Below are 22,341 nucleotides of genomic sequence, written 5' to 3'. Positions count from 1 at the left end.
CGCCACCCATGGTGATGTTTATAAGATACGATAAGATAAGATAAGATAAGATAAGATAAGATATCCTTTATTTATCTCACATGTGGAGAAATTTGCAGTGGTACAACAGGAGAGTAAAGAGAAAGAAGTACACATAGCAGAAACTAAAAAAGCAGATAAAAATACAATATAATAAAAATATGCACACGGTGCCTATAAGTTTACACATATTAAAGCATGTGTGTCTATTCATGTGTATCTGCTGAGCACAAATGCGTCTTTACATTTAAGGTTTTTTGTATCTTCAATCCAAATGAATATTATTTTCCCTGGTGAGACACTATTATCGGTAGTAGCTCACAGCGCCGCTGCCGGGCACTGATCGGCCTTCATACCAGGAGTGGGCGGTGCAGTTCGGGGCCACGCCTCCTCTGGCGGTGCTGCTGCTGCTGCTGCTGCTGCTGCAGGAGGAGGAGGAGGAGGAGGACCGACTGAAGCTGAATCCGCTTGATGTGAAGCAGCTAAGCAGCAGCAGTGCTCGGGCCGGAGTATGAGCGCCGTCCGGAGCGCATAGATGTGCAAAGCCCCCTGGAATATCCGCGCGCTGGAGAGGCCAAAACACACCGCCGTGGAGGACTGTCTTCATCTGGTCGTCAGAAGGGAAAGAGCCCCGGTGGAAGCATGGCGGTAGAAGAGGAAGGTCTCCGGGTTTTCCAGAGCGTTAAAATAAAAATAGGTAAGAGGAGAGAAAAAAAACAAAACAAAACAAAAAAATCCCTACCCCCAGTGTGTGCGCCTGAATGGATGACTGTTCATCAGACAGGCATTGGGGGCTGGAGGAGACCAGGGGGACCCAGATCTGTCTTGTTCTGCCTGCTATTGTAATTCAAATCACACGCTTCCACTCTGAAGATCCAAACCGCAAACTGTAAAACTGAAAATGTAAGAAACGGGAGAGGAAAAGAAAAAAAAGAAAAATGGAGAAGCCTTGTGGGGAGATTGTGGGAATTTGGCAGCTGGTATTTGGATACAGATCATGTGTGTCCATGAAGACTTGAAGCGACCTGAGCAGGCTGTGCGACTGAAAGGCGTCAAATATCCAGATGTGTGTGTGTTTTATTATGTACATTTCTGATCAAACAAGCCTTGATAACACCTCTACTGCAGCCAGACGTTCATGTTAGCGCATCTTCTCTTTCGACCCCCCCCCCCCCCCCCCCCCCCTCTCTAACCCCCTCCACCCACCCCCCTTAAAGCTTGATGCATGACTGTCTCGCTATTGATTGTTCGCCCAGATTTCTATATTTAGATATCTAGCTGGTCTCCAGTGGGAACTCCTAGTTTGCAGGAGGCATGTGGTGCATGCATATCTTTGTGAATGGATCCACGAGGAGTCTGAGGGCAGATTACAAGTCAAGGCTTTAGTGGAGGGGGGGGGGGGGGGGGGGGGCAGTACCTGTACAATAAAACCATTAAGTCAGTCATCTCAACATTGTGAAACTGTTGTAATCACACAGTGACTGTTGCGTGAATGACAGTAAATAATGGCTGGGAATGTTGTTTATTACCATGGAACAGGCGGAAATGTCACTTTCAAGTTAAACAGACAATCATGCCAGTGTTTATAGTTTCATTACTATTTAATCTCCAGACTCTTATCTTGATTAATAATTAATTTGATGTGCAGTGAACAGTTGTGGTTTTCTCAGAGCCCAATGAAGTATTAAAATATATTTCTTGGCTCGTGTGTAGAATATTCTATGTGCTCCTTCAATAAAATCATCAAATCCTGCAAGTTGAGAAGTTGTATTTTTAGTTTTAAAAATACTTGTTTAGGCGTAATGAGAGTAGTGTTTTGTAAGGAGAAACAGTGTGAAATGCTGCTGCCTGCCCTGTTTGACAACACGTTCACGGTTTTCGCCTGTTTAATACAAAACTATTGCGAGCAGACAATAATTTCTAGCCGTTATCTTGGGTCAACATGGGAACTGTTTCCTCTCCTTTTTGCTGACATCTGGCACCCAGTTCATCCCGGCTGGGCTGTCCAGATTGTTTTGACTCCAAACAGGCGACAGAAGGGACAAGCCGAATGAGAGAAAACAAAAAAATGACAACAAACACACATCTGTGGGGCTGCGCGGCGGTGCCAGCCAGCACTGGAGAGCAAACCGTCGCCCTCCACTCTGCTGGGCAGACACACAAAGTTAGGCCGTATTTTTAAGCTACTTACGTGCCGTAAACAAATTGGCCGCAGAGTCACTGGAAAACAGCCGGAGAGAAAACCACCCCGTGTTGACTTTATCAAATAGTCCAGCAGCTGCGAGATAACATGGCCCAGACTCCAGGGAGAGTTGTAATATTTAAATCACAAAAGGCCCCATTAGTTTGCTGCACTTTCTGAATGAATGTTCAATCACCCCGCTGCTTTGAGTTCCTGTGAATGAAAAGCCAGTGACTCCTGGGCCTCTTTGCGTCACAGATGTATTTCCTAGATACAAACCTGTTGACCCGGCGGGTCCTTTTCTGCAGTGAGAAGTACATTAGGTCACATGGACAAGCACATTTCAGGAAAAAATACAAACATGTTTTATTGTTTTAAGAAAGGCTGAAATGAAGAGCTTGTGTGTTATCATACAGAATCCTATATTTTGATAGATAGTCATTTCAAACATATCAGATATAGCTGTGTTGCCAAGGGTTTTTTTTTTTTCATCATCATATTTTTCCTGTCTGCAGTATTATGCATGAATCCTTATTTGAACAAAAGGACAACTGAAGAAGCAGAACTGGACATTTTTTTGTCCTTACCTAAATTTTGATAAGGATTAGTTAATAAACAGTTAATTGCGTCGTTGTTGTTTTCTTTTGCAAAACACCAGTAGAGTGCTGAGAAAAAATGGATTATGTAGAGTTGCTCTGGCTTATTATTTACAGTATTTTGGCATTCATGAAAGCTTTCATGTTGTCGTCACTTCCAGGCCCCGACTTTCCAGACTTTCTGTAATCTCATGCAGTGACGGCAGTCGAGTTTACACTGTGTTGTTACCTAGCAGCAGTCATCGCCGCTGTCAGTGTGATCCCCCTGGCGCTGTGCTCCCAGTAATGTCGTTGTAACGCTTGCATCACATTGTTTTCATCCAAGTCTCGTCCTTTGGCATGAGACTGCGGTTGTGCTGATGACTCAGAGCTGAGGATCTGCCACATGTTTGGAGACGAGAAAGCGAGAGAGAGGACTTATTATGGTTACTCCCCGCCAGGTGATGACTCTTCTCAATTTCCTGGAGAAACACAGGAATATCGGAAAACTGAACGGTGGCTACATGGGGCCTGAGTACGCACTGTCTGGAGAATCCAGGAAACCGGAAACTACCCCCCCATTCACTTCCCGATTGGCTGGAAAAGACTACAAAAGAATTGTTTTTTCCTGCATGGCAACAAGCTAATACAAAGCAGATGTAGAGGGACGCATAGCGAGGGACAGAGGTTGTGTCTTACATACAGGAGCGGGCTGTGCTTCGTCCGTCAGCGGCCGAGTCTCGGTGCAGAGAGACGGGATGTCTCAGTGGGACAGCTGGAGTCGGGACTGTGCGCTAATTAACAACAACGACATATGTGCATTCAGCCTCACGTGTGGCAAACGCCGGAAAATACATCCTTTCCATCGCTCTCTGCAAATTAGAGTGTCCTCTTTTTAAAGAAATGTGGAAAATGAAATACCATTGGCGTGTTTAACACCACTAACCTATATCCTCTAAACTTAAAGGCACTCCGTGCAGTATTTAATCACTAGAAGCTCTCCGGTACGAACCTTTTAGAAAAGACACCTATGTTTTCATGAGTTCCAGCTTTCAACCACAACCTGCTGGCTTTACAGTTCATACGAAAGCAAAGCTCTGAAAAACCGTAAACAAGAGGAATTCCATTTGATTTAAGTTATTCCACAATGTATTCATCTAAACTCGAGACATCGGGGGGAATTTTGGAAGTTTGTGTGTTAGCTAATGACTTGCAGCACTGTAACTGTTAACAAGTGAGCCGAACAAGGCTTTGTAGAGCATTTGCAGTATGCTGCATTTACAAAATATTTCCTAACATTTATTGGAGTTTATATGATTGATTGTTATCTGCCACTTTCACTCAAAGAAAAGCCCAAATTCTGCCATATTTACTCTTTTCATGTCAATGTGATCATGTATAGGGTTTCACATTATGGCAGATTTGTCACCATCACAGTGTCTACATTGGTATATACATGTCACAAAAGGCAGACTGAACTACCCCACCCCCCACCTCAAAAAAAACCCCCAAACTTTATCAAGATATCAACATATATCAGGTGGAGCCCTACTACACGAGTTTTTGTTGCCCATAAATTGTATTTCACTTCATTATTCCAACTTTACATTATTTCGGGTGAGAACAAGTTAGGATCACAGAAATCAAGACAAAATAATAATAAACAAATGCAATGCAGTTTTGTAGGATTAAATGAAGAGAAAGACCACTGTTATTTGGAACCACGAATCCCAAGCAAAAACAAAGACATCCGCATCACTGCAGTAATTGACAACCACATATTGCCTATTTAATTCATATAGTGACGCCCTAGTCGTTAACACTTAAACGTTTCACCATATTGTTGTATGAAGACGATAGAATCAAAATGTTTTCCAATGAGTCACAAAGCAGGTGAGCGCTCTCTATAGGACAAACATGTTTCCCCACTGAAATACTGGGGATAAGATTTTGAATTAAACAAAGTCTTTCTTTGATATATTGTTGACATTTGTTGTTGCACTGGTCTAAAACACGGTCATCTGTGGAAATCGCTTCCTGCTTCTCTCACCAGCTGTCCACGACTTTGCTGTTACAGCTCAAATAATGCTAATGTGAACAGCGAAACTGAAACATGGTTGGGGGTTGTGAAATCACCCAGTATCACTTGACAAGTCATCACACCACAGAAATGCCCCGCAGGGTTCAGCTCAGGGGGAGCTACAACGCTCACATTGGGGCCGTCACTTGCAGTCGCCCGTTACCGATTGCACAGTAATTTTTAAAGCAATTGTAAATGCAAAAATGTGACTGCACCAGCTTCCAAAGCTATTTATGGGGAAAATGAAAGAGGAAACCACACATTCAGAGGTTAAAGGAAGTGCATTTGGTTTGCTTCGATCCGAAATTAGATACGTGTGTTGAACAATGGCATGGAAAATTAAAAAATGTTGTTTTTGTCATTGCAAACATTTAAACTTGACTGTTGGCAGCGTTGTCTCTTTGTATTTGCACTTGGTTGTTTTGTCGCAGGTGAAAGATTTAGTCGTTTTCAGAGTTCAGTCGGGGCCTGATTCTTTGGTTGACGTGGCCAAAAATAAATCGTCAGGTTCGCATCGCTCTGGCTTCAATTTTCCCCATAAGCTTCTCGGCCCTAACAGTTTTTATGGGCTTTGTGGTGTTGGCGCAGCGCAGCGTTCTTGCCATTTAATGACGTTGTAACAAAACAAGTGTAATTTTAGATGGAGTGAATACAGTGTTTTGACTCTGTGAGGACCACAGTGGAGGAAAAAAAAACTAGATTACACGTTGAGTCGAGGAGCATGTTGGAGGTCCAGGAAGCAGGAGTGGGCGGCTGAATTCAGGCGGCACAGGATGGATGACTCGAGTTGGGGGGGCTGAGTGGGTGGGAAAAGTCAATTTGAAATGACGGAGGCCCCCGTCCTTCCCCTGATAGCTGGCCAGCAGAGGTTCCCGGACTTCCTCCCGTCCAGACTGAATAGTAGACGCGAAGTGACGTGGAGGGAGGGTAGAAACACTTCATCAACGTTGAGGACTTCCATTCCTGTTTCACTGAAGGGGTTGGAGCCGATTTAGCTTGTTTGGAAAAAAGAAATACCTCTCATTCGAAGCCGGTGTTACATCACGTTCAAATACATTTATAAATATTGCTGGGGTTTTCCATTTTGTCCTAGAAGGCAAGCTTTCCTGGAAGCAGTTTGCTATAAACATGCGTGTTGACTGTTTGACGAAGACTGCGTTTCGGTCCAGGCAGCTTTAGGATGGTGGAACAACCCCGGTTGGTTGGCAACAACAGCTCTTCCTGCACTCAGTACCAGGAAAAAGTATGAGCGCTATCGCTCCCCCCCCCCCCCGATCCAGCATGCAGGGTCGGCAGGGGTAAATAAAGGTTTGAAGAGCTCACCCGCTCCTTCCCCGTGTCCTTCAGATGCCCCGTGGGAGAAGTCGACTGCGACGACCTCTAACTGTTAACAATGACATAAGTATGAAAACATTCAGCAGACTGTACCGTGGAACGAGGAGCTCGAGTTTCAAGACGTGTTAGAAGTTGCTTACGGTTCTTATGTTGTTCAGCATTTGTGTCGCAAATGAATAAACTAATCTTCAACATGCATGCTGTTTTTATAGCTCATCGTGACAAAAGAGTAACTTACTATACTGTAGCTACGAGCCGTATACATCTTAAACTCACCTTCAGCTAAACAATCCTAACCATAGCTAACAAAAGTATTGAAATAAAGACAGACACGTGTTAATGTTGTTAAAGTTTAGTGGCTATAGAACAACGTTTGGGTCTTGGGTCGCAAGGGGCATACACACACACACACACACACACATGCACGCCTTTTGGGGACAGTAAATTCACTTATATTCATTTCCTGCAGACGAAGCTCAGCGCAAACTACTATTTCACTACTCCTAACCTTAATGTTACCAGAGCCTGACCCTAAAACATGTTATCACCTGTTATTGACTCCCCAAGTCCCCATGGCTTATTGTGCGATCAGCATTGAAGGACACACACACACACACACACACACACACACACACACACACACACACACACACACACACACACACGTACAGATTAAATCAAGTTTCAGAATAGTGTTTTCCTCCTCCAGCAACACCCACAGTGTCAACTTGCCACACACGGAGACTCACAGCCACCACGCTCTCCCTTTCCTGTGCACACAAAACATTACCTATCTCTTCACCATTTTGTGTGCCAGGCCTGTTTGTGTCTGCTGCGGAAAATGTGTGGCGGTGAACTCTGAACACACTTCGTTTCACGTTCTCTTAAAGTCAGAAACTTCAGCGTAGAGCGTCGGGTGAAATATGTGAATGGACAAAAAAGCCTGGAGGAAATGTTGAGGTCAAACTGTTGTCCTGACCAGGATGTGGAGGTCATACTGAGCCATGAAAGCAGATCGCCATTCAGCCTTTTCTTCCCCTAACTGCACTCCGCTATCAGACCACACTGCTGCCAAACACTCTCACCACATCCTGAATGAACACACCAGTTTCGTGAAGCTGCTGCGAGCCAATTTCAAGCAGCCTTTTCCGACACTGTGTAACTATTGCTCACAGAGGTGTGTGTTTGTGTGCCTGTTTTTGTGTTCTTTACTCTACCCAAGTTTTCCATTGAGACTACCAAGTCCGTGTGAACATTAGCTCCGAGGTGTACCGCACGCAGAGCGAGTTTGATCAGTAACTGAACGCTGGCTTATCACAGAGGCGGCACTGTGCAGCCCAGCGAGTCTCTGAACATGAACTACTTTTCTTCCCACGTTGTTCCTCCTCATGCTGCTCCGAACGCCGTTGTGGCGACGCGGAAACCTCAGGACCGAAAAGCTCAGCTGGTTTTCACGAGGGGTCAGTTTGTCACGGAGGACAATTAGTGACGAGCAGCATGGCATGTAAAGGCGTTTGGTTGGAACAGTCGGCAGTAGGTGCTGATGCTGCCGTGACCAGCGAACAAACTGGATGCTGAATAAAAGAAATAAGCCTCGGCAGAGACACCATGTCAGTTTTTTTATTCTAAAAAAAACCCCACACACCTGAAATGTGACTTCCTCACTGAACAATTCACATTTTGTTATTTTCCTCACATCAAATATGCTAACATGGTGCATCGGGTCAAGTTTTGATTTGAGTTTGAACCTGCTTTAAGTCCTGGTTGCATCACGGAGGGCAAAACTATCAAAGTGCAAGTTGTCCTTTATGTTAGTGTTGTGGAAATTAAAGAAACAAGATACAAATAAAACTCCAAAGTATCTGTGATGTTTGGTACATGCAAGTGTCTTCATAAAAAAAGAAAAAAAAAGCAGTTACTTCTTGAATGAGACTGTATGAGACTGAAATGGATTTTATTCTCATTAGTTAAAATTGTAAGCTGAACACAGAATAGAAGTAAAACAAGTTAAATCTGCTCCTAGTGGATTAGGAGTGTTATCGCACCCAGATTATGGCTTTGACATTCGAGGTTCTTATCTGGCCTCTGTTTTTTCAAAGCTGCATCACAATCATGCATGTGCATGTCCAGACTGATCCGTTTTGACTTTAATTAGATATTTCGAGTTTCGCCTCACTTATGATTCATTTTTGTTTCTATTATTTTTGCAAATAATTTAGTTATTAGCGCCATCTCATCTTGCAGCGTAGACTTCCATATACTGAAACATGCTTCATTTGAAAGTGTGGCTCAGGGTCCGTGAAGTCAGTTCTTCTTAAACTCAGTTAAACAAACTCAGTGTTTACATTTATTGTTTCTAGTTGTCGTATCGTGGTGTCAGACTTCGGTGGGCTTTATTTCATATCTGATGGTATTTTCTTGAAAGCGTGGCTCCTTTCCCAAACATTTCCGAAATGGCAATTTTTTGGGGGGTTCAAAAAAACACAGCTGCTTCAGAGAATCTCTGAAATGTGGCGAAGCAAATCATGCTGCAGTTGTGCTCGTGTTTAGGTGTCCTCATTTAGAGCCTTTTTAGTGGGTGATGTTTAGCCACAAAGAAAAAAAAAATGTGGGGTAGAGGTTTAAACGTGAAACTCGATGCTTCGATGCTCACAGATTTTTTTTATTCTTTTTTATTGATTGTCGGTTTCACCGTGAGGTAGAGCAAGTTGAAAGTGGTAAATGTGGCTAACAGATGCTGATAGTGTGGCCTTTTCTCTTCACCGTAATGTCGTGTTTTTTCTTTTTTGTACACTAGTTTCGCATTATTGAACAAACTATTGCAGGAATCGCCTTTTGTTGCTGTAAAAGTCTCAAGAAGTCTACAAAAAAAGATGACCTTGACCATAACTTGGGATCTGATATTATAAAGTGTCATCCTGAGTTTTTCCGTTTCCTTTTTGTAAAACGTTTTGGGGAAAGTTTGTGCGTCAGCAGCTGGGATTAACAGCTCGGTGGTGAACTGAGGTGTTTTGAGAATCAAAAAGATAAGATGGACTGCCGTTTATTTTAATGAAACTTACTCCCTGCGCACGTGTACTGTGGAAAGTTTCCAGACTTTTTGCATTACAGATGCTTATTTTCTTTTTCTCATATGAATGGGGATTTCTTTGGGGGGGGTGGGGGGGGGCACGATGTCACCTGACCTGTAAATCAAGACTTTGGCCATTATGATAGAATTTTACTCTCAGTCCAGTGCTGATTTGGCGTTAGAGAGCCGTGGTGGTCTGCACATAGTCTGGGTCATTCTTGAATGAAGAAGACTGCAAAGATCTGAACAATGTTTGACATTTTACAGAAAAAATAAGAATAAGAATTTTTTTTTTTTTAAATATTAGCTTGTGTGTGTGTGTGTGTGTGTGTGTGTGTGTGTGTGTGTGTGTGTGTGTGTGTGTGTGTGTGTGTGTGTGTGTGCGCGAGCGTGCGCGCGTGTGTTTCGGGCCTTTTCAGAAGTGACATGCTTTATAGTTTTCTTTCTTTCTTTCAGTTCTTGTTTTTCTTCCTGAAAACATCAAAAGCCCCGAGAATGTACAGTGGCATCATATAAATGAGTTTCACTCCCTCTTTCCATTCTCACAGTCTCTCTCTTGCTCTCTCTCTCTCTCTCTCTCTCTCTCTCTCTCTCTCTCTCTCTCCATCCTCCGCACTCACTCTCTGGGGTAACTGGGTTGTTCGCTGCTTTTAAACCTCGTGTTGGATCCAGTTGAAATTCCTTTCTCGTCATCTCATTTCCTGTTGTAGCTTTTCTCCAAAGCTAACTACTCTCCAGTTTTCTATCTGGCTGACTTCTCTCTCTCTCTCTCTCTCTCTCTCTCTCTCTCTCTCTCTCTCTCTCTCTCTCTCTCTCTCTCTCTCTCTCACTCACCCTTGATTGAGTACACTGCTTGTATTTTTCTCAGTAACAGCCCCCCCCCCCGCCTCTTGTCTTTTCTTAAAGCCTGTGTTTCTGTTTCCCGGGCCTGCTAGTTTCAGCACACAGCCGCTGAAAGCATTCACGCGTTGTGTCTCCTGAATGTGTTCATGTCAGAGAGGATCAGAATAACGAGTCCAGCGGCGCGTCTGGAACTGTACACGCGTCTGTGGCCCACTCAAACGAGTTAGCGCAGTGGGTGGAGGAACAAAGCTGCACGTTCACTTTGCATTATGTTCCTTCAATCACTTGTGTTTCCTCATTTCTTCTGCTCCGGCTTCTTTTTCTTCACTTTCCTCCGCAATGAGGACTCCTTTTTTTTTTTTTTCTTCTTCTTCTTTTTTTTTTTTTTTGAGGTGTCGATTTACATGAATGTGCTCTTCCAGCTGTCTTTGGGGTCTTCTATCTTCCCGTCTCAGTATTTCATGCTATTTTGCTCAACCCCCCCCCCCCCCCCCACCCACCTCCACAAATGTTTTGCATGCACACAGACGCGTGCCGAGTGTGTGGATTTTCTTGTTATGCTCGGATGCGGGGGCAAGATATTCTCCAGGGGCAACAATGCTTGATGAAAAGAAAAGGCTGTGGCTGTTGTTGTTTTGTGTGTGTGTTTTTTTTTGTTTTTTCATTTGGGGGGGGGGGGGGGGGGGGGGGGGGGTCGGGGTGCTTATTTTGAGTATTGAGGAGAGAAAACACTCAGATCTGATGAAGGTGAAAGAAAGAGGGTTGAAAAAGGGGAACCGACACGAAATACAGGAAACTGAAATTAAGTTAAAGTTTATCATGCAAACAGAAAAATGAAAGCAGCTAAGCAGGATGAGTCCAACACACATCAAAAGCCAATAAGTCGGCTTCAGTCCAAGAGAGAAAGAGAAAGGATAAAAGAAGGCGGATGATGGGCAGGCTGAGACAGACGATTACACAGTGGATTTGTTATGAAGTCTTTTAATCTCACGTGTTGAATTGCAGGTTACTGGGAGGCTCGGCTTTTCCACTCGCTTCACATCAAATTGACGCGCTGGGCCGAAAAAACTTGCACCCACAAATTGGCTGATTTTACTGACCGCTGCTTATCAGCTCAAACAGAAATATGCGACACTCCATCACTTCCTTTTTCACTGAGCAGGAAAACAGGAAATGTCCTACTGTATTTGGAAATGTGGTAATGACTTGCATGTGTTTTGCACTGCCAGACTCCGTTTTCCAATGACTTGGTCTGAAGTTTGACAGACTGCAAGTTTCGGTTCATCCACTAATCGATCTTCTTTACCACTTCCACACAGAGAAGCCACCGAGCAAAGATTTGAACCAAGGTTTTTTTTCTCACTGTGAGGTGAGAGCGCGAACCGCAGCTCAGTTTTCAACTTCGGTGTCGTTCCGAAACGAAAACACTTTCAGAAAATGTGTGAACATTCGTAAGATTTCCTCTTATTTTTGCTCATGCATTGTGTAATAAGGAAGGCCGTTACTACAATTGAGCAATCGTACATCATTAAAACAGTCATTAAAACTGTGTCGAAGGCAGAAAAAATTGATTTAATAAACAGTAACAGCAACCTCTTTGTTGTTTTGTAAGATGTTGCTGTCCTGGAAGCGTGTTCCACATATTCTGTGCAGAGTAATGCAGAATCTGGGACTTTCCAGGTGAAGCATGCGGCTGCTCCAGTGGACTAAACATACTGTTAAGACTTAATTTCATCCACTCTTTGCTCACTTCTTCAGATGATTTGGAACCTACTGGCTTTGTTCGGAAAGTGGAGGCGGGGGAGTGAAAGGAAACACAACCCCTGGTCGTTTTGAGCGTGCTAACGTTTGCTACGGGCACATTGAGGTGTCACTTTACACAGTCGGCAGATGTGTGATCCCTGCAGCTGCGTGGAGGCCGGGCTAACAAGCAGACTTCCCTCCAGATTTTATAGGACTGATCTTTTTTTTTTTTTTTTTTCTGTTTTAAATAAAGAAAGTTCAAATTTGAGAATGTTGAAGTTTGTTTTTAAGCCACGCCTCGTAAGCGTTTCATTTCTTTTGTTCTCTTTGGTTAAGCAACCAAATTGCTTCTTCGGTGATCCGTGTGCTGAGTGGTGAATAAACATTATAACATGACACTTATTTTAAATAATTAAACTGCTTGTTTTTGTTTTGTACATCAGTTAAGTCATAAAACTACACATCAAGTGAAAAAAAAACATAAACAAGATTGAGGTGACTTCACACTTAAAAAGAGCTTTGAGTCTCGACAAGTTGATTTTCCCGCCGGACTGAAATGAACCGAAAACTCCGGCTGCTGTTAAAATCCACTCATCAGTCCATGAAGGTTTGGAGAAAGGATTGCAGTAATTTTAAACAAACACTATCTTGAGTAAAACATGCTTTAAACCTCCTGAACGGTCTCAGGAATGTATATGTGATGTACTGCGATGCCTTAAGGTATGAAGGTTGGGCTAACCGTGCGGCCAACTCCTTTTTTTTCGTAGACGTTTTCTGCTCTCCAGTAGCTCAGATTTTGTTTTCACATTGTAAGTTGAGTCTTTAAACACACACAGAGCTCAGAAAGCTGTGGTAATCCCATGATGTTTTGGTTACTGGGGATGGCCCGGATGGTGCAATCCAATCAAGGGACCTCAAGGGTCATGAATGAGTGCGGGAGGAAAACGGAGATTGGAGGGAATTCGGTCGAGCGGGGTGAATGAGGGGGATTAGAGGACGGAGATAAAATAGATACGAGAGAATAAACGAGAGGGAGGCAGAGGAGAAGAGGAGACCTGGGGGAGATCTAATAACAGTGGGAAGTGAAGGGATAAAGGCAGCGATAAGAGAGGATTACGTCATCTCACTCGAAAAACGCAGACATATCCTCGATCTGCAGCGAGTCAACGCGGTGGAGCGTGTGCCGTGTTGTGGTGCTCAGGTGTCTGCTTCGTTTGTGAATGAAGGTCTTTTGCTGTTGTGAATTGTTACGTAGTGATTCACACCTTCCATGAATCAGGCTGCAGTCTTGCAGTTATGACATTGTGTTGCGGTACAAACCCCACAGGGAGCACTTTATCCAAATTAGGTTGTGAAAAGAAAACCAAGATAAGACATTTTTGTGATCTAGAGCAGAACTGAATAAACTGCTGATTCCTTTTCTGTTTTGAACACTACAGTTTTTCGTGTCTTTGCGAGAGTGGTTGTGTTCGGCTTCACTGTGATGTTTTGGCAAATCGGAGATTAGAACGGGGGTTCACAACCAGGGGCAAGCTTGGAAGTTCTTCAAGGAAAGAAAAACATGTTTGGGAACCATTGTTGTAAGAGATCACAGCTCAGTTTTGTGTTCTATGCACGGTCCAGACAGGATTTGTTTTTATTTTTTTCTTGATCTGCTCAAGAATTTAATTCATGGCTCACAACGTTGATACTGCTTTACAACCCATTAAACCCCTAATATTAACCTTTAAAGACTCGTGGGAATGTTTGCACGTATCCCTTTGTGGTCGGGTGCGACGTTTGTGAGGTTCTCCCCTTTTCCAAGTGGAAATGATGTGATTCTCTTGCCTTTTTCTCAATGCTTTTTCAGCCAGCAACAGCCAGAGCCAAACCAGTGTGTAAATAAACCACAAGTTCTAACCAAACAGTTTAATTGCCTGCTGTGCTTTGTGAGTAATGTCATTACTCACTCCTTCTCCAGAGATGGCATGTAATGCAGTTTGGTTTGCTGCAGCGCCAACGTTGCTTCCTGATATATGCAATAACACTGGTTCTGTGATAAGATTCAGTTTAATTGTGTTCATCGAACATAGCATGTCAGAGACAGATGATCTCTTGGGTTTTGCACTCTCAAATCTTAGAGCTGTTCAGAAAAAAAAAGGTTTGCACCAGGTTTGCATGTTCTCCCTGTGTAGGGATGGACTGTTACTATAGGAAAAGATACTACTGTAATCTGACAGTAGATATTTGTTTTGCTGTTTCACAGCTTCTTATTCAGAGTCAAATGTCAACTTTCTACCATATTTTTGGTCTGATACAATCAGCATGTTTATTTATTTTATTTTTTTTTTGTTGCAGGTTTTCAAAATGAGAAATTGTGTCTTTAATAAATGCACGAACATGAAAGACAGTGGTGATGTAGTTTCATATAATGTTGAGATTGTCATGGTGAAAGATGAGGATGTGGGGAACGATTGTGTTCGGGAGAAAGTGACACTTTGCAAACAGCAGCATCCACCCAACCACGCAATCGGTCCCTGTGAAGAAGTCACTCATTTAAAGCCAGAAATAACAGTGCGAGTAATGCTCAGCAGCTTCAGGTTCCCCAATGGAGCGTTACTGGAGCAAACACTGACAATGTTGCTTAACACATGTGTAACTATAGACTACAGAGTCCGTTGGGTCCCTGGGGGAGAAGAGAAACAGAAGAAGCAACAGAGAACCGACTAATGTGGATTCACGACTTCATAGAGGCGAACATATTGGTCCTGTGGGGCCGGAGCACCACCTTTGTGGTTTGTGTGCGTGTGTGTGCGTGTGTGTGCGTGTGTGTGCGTGTGTGTGCGTGTGTGTGCGTGTGTGTGTGTGTGTGTGTGTGTGTGTGTGTGTGTGTGTGTGTGTGTGTGTGTGTGTGTGCGTGTGTGTGCGTGTGTGTATCTCGGTGGGTGGTTGGACTACATTCTTGTGAAAGGGAGTGCTATCTGTCACACATGTCCGATGAACAGATTGAGCTACAGCAGTCGGCTGAAAGTCCCACACAGATTCTTCCATTCACAGATCTGACAACGCAGACCCAGCGCACAAGAGCTGTTATCCCGTCTCGCCATGTTGTTTGCGCGTCTCCTCCCGAGACCACAGCCCGATATTTGTGTGTGTGTGTGTGTGTGTGTGTGTCCTAAAGTAGTCACCCTGGCAGACCTAAGCTCATTATAGGTGCTGTCGGATTTGGTGATGTAATGACAATGAAAGTGCGTGTTAAAGAGTGATACACCCTGATGCCCCCCCCCCCCCCCCCCCCCCCCCCCCCCCCCTCGATACACTCAAAGCTAAAACAGGTGTGAACTTACATAATGCTTTGTGTGCTTTCGGTGTTCTTAAATAAGTAATCACTTATAGCTTGTTTTTGCTGCAGCAGCACTCCTAAATAATAACTTGCTCACTCTCGCTCCTTCCTGCTCTTTTTTTTTTTCCTCCATTGTGCAGGAGAAGCAAAAAACATCCCTCCGTACCCGGGGCCAAACAGGATGAGGGACTGCTACTGCACTGTCAACCTGGACCAAGAGGAGGTTTTCAGGACCAAGATAGTGGAGAAGTCACTTTGGTATGTTTCAGGTTCTCTCTCATTCTCTCTCTCTCTCTTTTTTTTTTTATTTCTCTCTTTTTCTCTGCGTAAAACAATTTGCATGTGTGTTGCAATTGAATCAAAGAAAAAGCAAAAAACACTTTCACAGATCAGACACATTTTGACAAAAAAGGATTTGACAGGACTCATCAAAACTGTAAACCCTCAAACAAGTCAGGGGACACCTGGTCGTTTTCTTCACCACCTCAAGTAGTTTTAAAAGAAACTGACTGGGTTTTTAGGAAAGAGCGTTCAGAACTAAAAGGGTGAATCAAAAAGAAAACAGACCGTGGGCCCTTGGCCTGCTTCATGACCTGATGGTTTTGATTTCGGCGTGCCTCCACATGTGGTTGAAAATGGGGTAGAGAATGCAGGAGCTAAGACAATAGATTAAGTCAATAGAGTGCTTTAAAATGGGGAAGATCAAGGCAGAAAAGGCATCTAATTGCTGGTTAATAAAAATAAGTCGCACGAACCTTGACTCAATGTGCACAGAAAGTAATTTAGAATTAACGACTCAAATATCAAGTCAAACCAGGATGAAAAGATTAATCTAGAATTAAGTCCCAAGCAGACTGCAGATTGTCACACTAATACTTTAAGATTAAATGGTACAATACATATTGAAATCTATTCCCTAAGTTCGAGAGAATTTCAGCGATTGCTTCTGTTCACCCGTCCATCGTCTGCTCTGCACTCTGTCTTTAAATCTGCTGAGTAACTGAAGAAGCTGGTAATTATTAGCAGCAGCTCTGAGCTCACAAGATTCGCATTCCTGTGATTTCGTTGCTCGTCATTTAGGTGAAGCAGAAGGCGGAAGATGATGTTCAAAACGGCCAGCGGTCTCAAGCAGGCTTCTTGTTGCGGGCGAACAATCTGTCGGGTCTTGATCCACACGGTTTAGGAAACCAGGCTTCTAATGTCCGTGTTTAAAGGGACCTACCTTATGGAATCATTTGAAGAGGGAAGAATTGTTGTTCTTACACGAAGGAGAAAGTAGACCTGTTAGTTTGGTGAACATGGACATGCCTACTCAGACTACCTTATTCCAAAAAGAAAAGGGTATTTCAATTAATACACTTTTCATCTATTTATTGAAGTGGCAATATATAAAGAAACTATTTTCTGTGGTTCTCTGCAACAAAATATCTGAATATAGCTGATCTGTTAGTTGGATCTGTTCCAACTGTTTTGTCTCTTCAAGTTCCATTGGTGGCTGCTGATTGGTCGCCTCTGTTCTGAGTCACATATATGTAAGCTAATTATAGGTTTCCCTCTATCTTGTAACTGGTTGACTCTGTATTTGTGTGACAGCGAGCCCGGCTAAGACTGGGCCGATGGTATATTTGTGTCCGTGTGACATCACAAGCTTACATTAAACCAAACAGCTCTTTGTCATTTACAGTCTCTCTGTACAGATTGTTTTCACTTGTCCTTATCGCAAGTGTAATGAGACTTATCGGCAGATTTGGTCGTAGCTCATTGAGCTTATTAGCTTGTCCTTTTAATGTGTGCTTAAATAAATCAGATGACAGAGCGTTTCAGAACACACCGTGGAAACCTCCAGGGCAGATTTCGTATGGGAAAATATTGCATTGCATTGAAAAGATTTTTTCCGAACTTTGATTTAGTTCCTCAGAAAAAATGTAAATAGTATCTTACATACATGTGAACTCCCTCCTCTATTCCCCTACAATGTATTACGGTGCACCCTGTTCTCATCCTTCAACAATAAATATTCTCAATTGATGGATCTGAGTTTTACTCCCGTCTCCTCTCTCCTGCAGTCCGTTCTACGGAGAGGACTTCTACTGCGAGATCCCACGTAGCTTCAGACACCTCTCCTTTTACATCTTTGACAGGGACGTCTTCAGGAGGGACTCTAGTATCGGTGAGTAAACTCCAGAAAACCCCTCGTTTCATCCCCAACCACAACCCGGCTTAGAAAGTGAATCATTTGGAGCCGCAACAAAGTTGACTGCGGAATCCCTTCTGGTGACTTTTTTACATTTGTGTCCCAGCAGAAGCAGCCAGTATTGCAATGAAAACATCATGACTTTTTATTGGGCGGGGGGATTTATGCTGCATGTTATGTTTAAAGTCTCCTCAGCTTGTCTCTTTACATACTGACTAGAAATCTTTAAATCTGCTAACATATAAAGCCTCCAGTCTAAAGTCAAGCAACACAAGTCAACTTTGTCGGTTGTTGTCCATCTCTTCATCAACGCCAAGCGCTTCAACGTCTGTGGACGTCAACGGTGTGACAAATTCCGAACAGAAGACACAGTAGAATAACTAAGTGATAATTAAAATTTGAAAACGAGTTGAATAAGTCTTTACGCGCATAATATCTTGTGTGTAATTTATAGCATTTGTAACCACAGAAACGTCGTATCTCCTCATACATTTACCTGCCGAGTATTTGTTTGAGTTGTGGTCACAGGTTTGGGTTTTGTCACGTGTCACTACTTCCCTCAAACCAATCAAGCCAGGGGATGACGGTGGCCAAGAGGGTAATTACTCACGCTGTGCTTGACTTGGGTGCATGGCTGTCACCATTAACTGATTCTACTTGTTTACATCCCGACGGCCTCTGATTGGCTGGCAGTCTCTGTCTCCACGGCAACATGCTGAGTCAGTGGTGGTCCGTAGTAGAATTCGACTAAAAATAAAATCCCCGGCCAGCAGCATTGTGGCTTCTGGATGATTAAGCGTGGTACCCCCACCCGGGGCCCACTTAGGACCTTTTCTGAACAGCGGAGTCACCACCTTTTCTGACTACTTATCGAGAAATCACAAAACCCTCCTGGCATTTACTCATTTTCTCTGACTGAGCATGACTTGTAATTTCTTTAAAAAAAAATTTAATAAAAAATAAGGCCCCACTTACTAGCTCCCTGTTCTCCCCTATGTTGTTTCAAAGCCATTAATTACAAGTCACGTTGGCCATCGAAAAATGCAAGAATTCCAAATTAGGTATTTCTTTCTTTGTCGGTCTCCCGGGAACACGTTCTCCAAAATGCAGAGTCAGCAGGTTGGCACAGAACAGAAGACAGGTGCTGCAGATCTCACTGCAAGGTTTTATTTTTGCTCTAAAGAAAGCGATAGTTAAAGCTTCTTTCTGCCTCATTGTACATGTTAAACTGAATTAATGTTGTCTGGGATCACAGTCTATTCATGGGCATTTTTAGGATTTTGTTATAATTGTGCAAATTTTATCAACAGTTAACTGAATATTCACTTCATTTTTGACAAACTGTATAATGGCTGCTGTGTTATGACTAGATAGAAATGGTGGAAAGGTGTGTGTGTTGGTTTGCATGAGCGGATGCTTCTGCAAAGGGTGTGTGAGTATGAAACTTGGTGGTTTTCGATGTCTGTTTGATCACCAACCACAAACTGAAAAGTCCTGCATTTTTACAACAGCAGCTGTTTGTGTGTGTGTGTGACTGCCTTTGGGTGTGGCAAGGCACAGATTAACTGATTACGGTAGATTGGAAGAAGAAATGAAACAGGGGTCATCTCCAGGTCACTGTCATGCACACTGTGCACCACAGGCCTTACCGCCATTAAAAAGAGATCGGCGTGTGGATTTGCTGTACATGAGCAGACATGTGAGCGCGAGCGTCGCTGTTTGCCGATTCGCTCGCTGCAGATCACATCTGAACATGCAGGGGTTTTGGGGGGAGGAATGTAAAGTGCATTGTGTTCTGAGCTCATTTGTCTCCTGCGTGAATGTGTGCGTAGGCAAAGTGGCTGTAAAGAAAGAAGACCTGCAGAAGTATCACGGGAAAGACACCTGGTTCCAACTGCAACCTGTCAGCGCTGACTCAGAGGTGCAGGTCAGTACGGAGAGAACACACTATAACACTTCTTAAACACCAAGCTGCACCCCCCCCCCCCCCCCCCTGTTTAATATCAACTTGCTTCACTTTGTTCTGGGTTGAATACTTCTTGCTATATAACAACAGCATTAACATTTCAAGCACATCTGTGAATCATCAGGAGTTATCTCAGTGGTAATTTGGCACATAATAAAGTTACAGGTATACACGCTCTTCCAATTTCATCAATAAATACCCCAGAGTTTTTTTTTGTTTTTTTTTACCCTTAAAAATGTTATGCTTTCTTCTCTCGTTCAGAAAATTAGTTTTATTGTTGATGCTGAAATTCAGAGGATTTACATGGAAAAAAAAAAAGAATTGAACAAACCCCTGTGTTCATCCTGCATACAGGATATGGAGATGTACTGTATGTTTGATAAAGAATCTTCATGTCGAGGTCTGAATCGGGGCATAACCCAAACAAACACGCTTGTGTGTGCACCTGACACATTGGGCCTGCAGGGTCAAAGTCATCTGACTCATTGTTGACCGCAAAACAAAACAGTAGTTTCACCTCTGGTGCAGCTCCGTTTATGACCAACAGTGAACACACAGCCAATATTTTATGTTTCTCATGAATGATTAATGATTAAACGGCAGGTGGCTGTGTTAGTGAATGAAACACGTTTCAACTGTAGTTTTGATTTGCTGTCCAACTTATTAATAAGATCTCGGAAAGAAGTTATTCTTTGAATGAAGACGTAAGCAGACAAAGCGTATTTCTTCCCACCTTTCTGAGAAAGAATTAGAGACAGTGAAACGTTGATTTAAAAATTCACATTATGAATTTTTATAATTCACAATTAGGATGGCGCTTTGTTTGCGGCGGCTTTTTTGACGGTCGCATCTGTTTGCTTAAATTTCAAGCGTCATTATAAACAGTGGAAACCGCTGAAATGCTGCATAATTCATTTTCTTGCCAACTAGGGCGCACTGATCTCTGACACAGACAAGCACTTTTTGTTTGTGACGCAAGTGGAGAGAAACATTAAAAAGTTTGTCAAGCTTCAGTGATGTTTCATTGATTTTACTCTGACAAACACTAGTTTTACCTGCCACGTACCGCCTCCAATTGGAGACAAAAACAAACAAGCAAATGAGCGTTATTGATAAAAGAAAATGTGTTGTTGGAGTTTTGATCCACTAATTTCTTTGTGGAATTCCCAAATCTGCCGGTGATCAAATATGAAGTGCATTTTTGGCGTTGCTTCAACGCGCTTCTTCAACACATGTGCAACATTTTCTACAATTCACAATTCAGCAGTGTCACTCACCCACACACAGACGCGCACAGAGCGGGAGACACAGTGAACAGTAACATCTGCAGACAGATGGGTGTGTGTAGCCCCGGAGCGGCAATGTGAAACAGAGACACATTCATCCGGGGAGCCGGGGAGAGGAAGGATGTGTGTGAGAATGAGAGAAGAGAGAGAAAAAGCGAAGGAGAAGGATCAAATGAAGTAGGAAGATAGAGTGTCACTCTTCTCTTTTCAATAGAGGACACATTGTTTGGCCTGTGCGCACATGTATGTGTGTGTGCGTGCGTGTGTGTGTGTGCGTGTGTGTGCGTGTGTGCGCGTGTGTGTGTGTGTGTGTGTGTGTGTGTGTCCCCTCTGCTTGAATTGCTCAGAAAGAGCAACGCCTGTGAGTTTGCATACTGATGCTGTTAATTAATGAAGCTTTTCTTGACAGCTGCAGCACGACACTGTCATTATGTCATTAATCCAATCACTTCAGAGGCAAAATAACTTTGGCGTGACGTTCCTGCTCACAGCTATTTTTTCACAGTGTGTCTCTGTTGACGGAGGAATGCCACTTGTTTGTGTGTTTTTTTTCTCTGCTGTGCTGGGACTTATCATGTTCCTGTGCATAAATCAGGCCTTTTCAGAAAAAGCACTTCCAGCTGTTGTGCCCTAGTTAAAATCCACAATGTTGTTTCTGTATCTCTTGGGATTAAATGAAGTAAGGCGTGTGGTCGAACCTGTTGACAAGTTGCCAAACAAGGTTTGAGATTGAATTAGGTTGCGTGTCGTTTTGCAGAAGCCGCAAACAATTCACCACACGAGCTGACTCCGTTTCACGTGCATCCAGAACTAAAGCGAACACCTACGGTTTCCAGCTGACAGCTCCTGAACCTTTAATGCCTGTGCGCTCATTATGGAAAACAACGGATGCAGGAAAAAATAAATGTAAAAAAAAATGTCTGTGTTTGTGTATCCTGCAGGGAAAAGTGCACCTGGAGCTGCGTCTGAGTGAAGTCATCACAGACAGCGGAGTCATCAACCATAAACTGGCCACACGGTGAGGCTACACACACACACACACACACACACACACACACACACACACACACACACACACACACAGAGACGCGCGTATGCTTACGTCATATCGTTCTTTCTGCTATTTATTACTGAGTGAAACAGCAAAACAATAATTAGCAATTGTAGGGACGATAACAACAAAAAAATTGGATTTTCATGACTTGTTTCCCTAAAAAGAAAACAATGGGCGTGCTTGTCTTTAACTCACATCTTAGTGCGTTACAGGTTGGTGGAGGGGAAAAAAAGCAATCGTAACACATCTTACTTGCTCATCTGGAAGTGCGAAGACATTTTTCCTAGTGTGCTAACTCCAATTGATTAATAATCATTTATCTCTTTCTGAAAAAAAGAATTGAGGTCAACACTATGCTTATTGTGCTCAGACGCAAAACTTGAATTGCGAAGTATCACAAAACCTTTTGCTGGGTACTGACCGGCAGCGAGAGGTGAATTTCTGTGTATTTTGTCTCATTTGTAAACTAAAAATCTTAATCTGTGTTGTTGTTTTTTTGTAAAATAGGATTCAATAGACCATGTGCTAATTTCCGTGGTAATTCATAAAGTGTGCAGGGATGGTTTTGTGTGTGTGCGTGCTTGTTGGCTTTCCAGCTTCTGTAACTCGCAGCACTAAAGTCCGATGATGAGCCAGTGTGGCTTCGTTCCCAGAGCACATTGTGGGTAAGGAG

At 43.2% G+C, this 22,341-nt stretch overlaps 1 protein-coding gene across 1 annotated transcript in view; it reads left to right on the top strand.

Moving 5' to 3' along the window:
• Positions 1 to 436: 436 nt before the first annotated feature.
• The window catches only part of rasa3 (RAS p21 protein activator 3), a 40,621-nt gene continuing 18,716 nt past the window's right edge, over positions 437 to 22,341 (top strand). Inside the window, exons 1-5 of the mRNA XM_080490111.1 lie at positions 437 to 715; positions 15,309 to 15,426; positions 17,235 to 17,338; positions 19,195 to 19,289; positions 21,556 to 21,632. Coding sequence (XP_080346237.1) covers positions 661 to 715; positions 15,309 to 15,426; positions 17,235 to 17,338; positions 19,195 to 19,289; positions 21,556 to 21,632 — 449 coding nt within the window. The 5' untranslated portion in view covers positions 437 to 660. The remainder of the gene's footprint in view (positions 716 to 15,308; positions 15,427 to 17,234; positions 17,339 to 19,194; positions 19,290 to 21,555; positions 21,633 to 22,341) is intronic.

This window comes from Lipophrys pholis (genome assembly GCF_963383615.2).
Source record: "Lipophrys pholis genome assembly, chromosome: 2".
Lineage (NCBI taxonomy): Eukaryota > Metazoa > Chordata > Actinopteri > Blenniiformes > Blenniidae > Lipophrys > Lipophrys pholis.
This window is presented reverse-complemented; position numbering and strand designations above follow the sequence as displayed.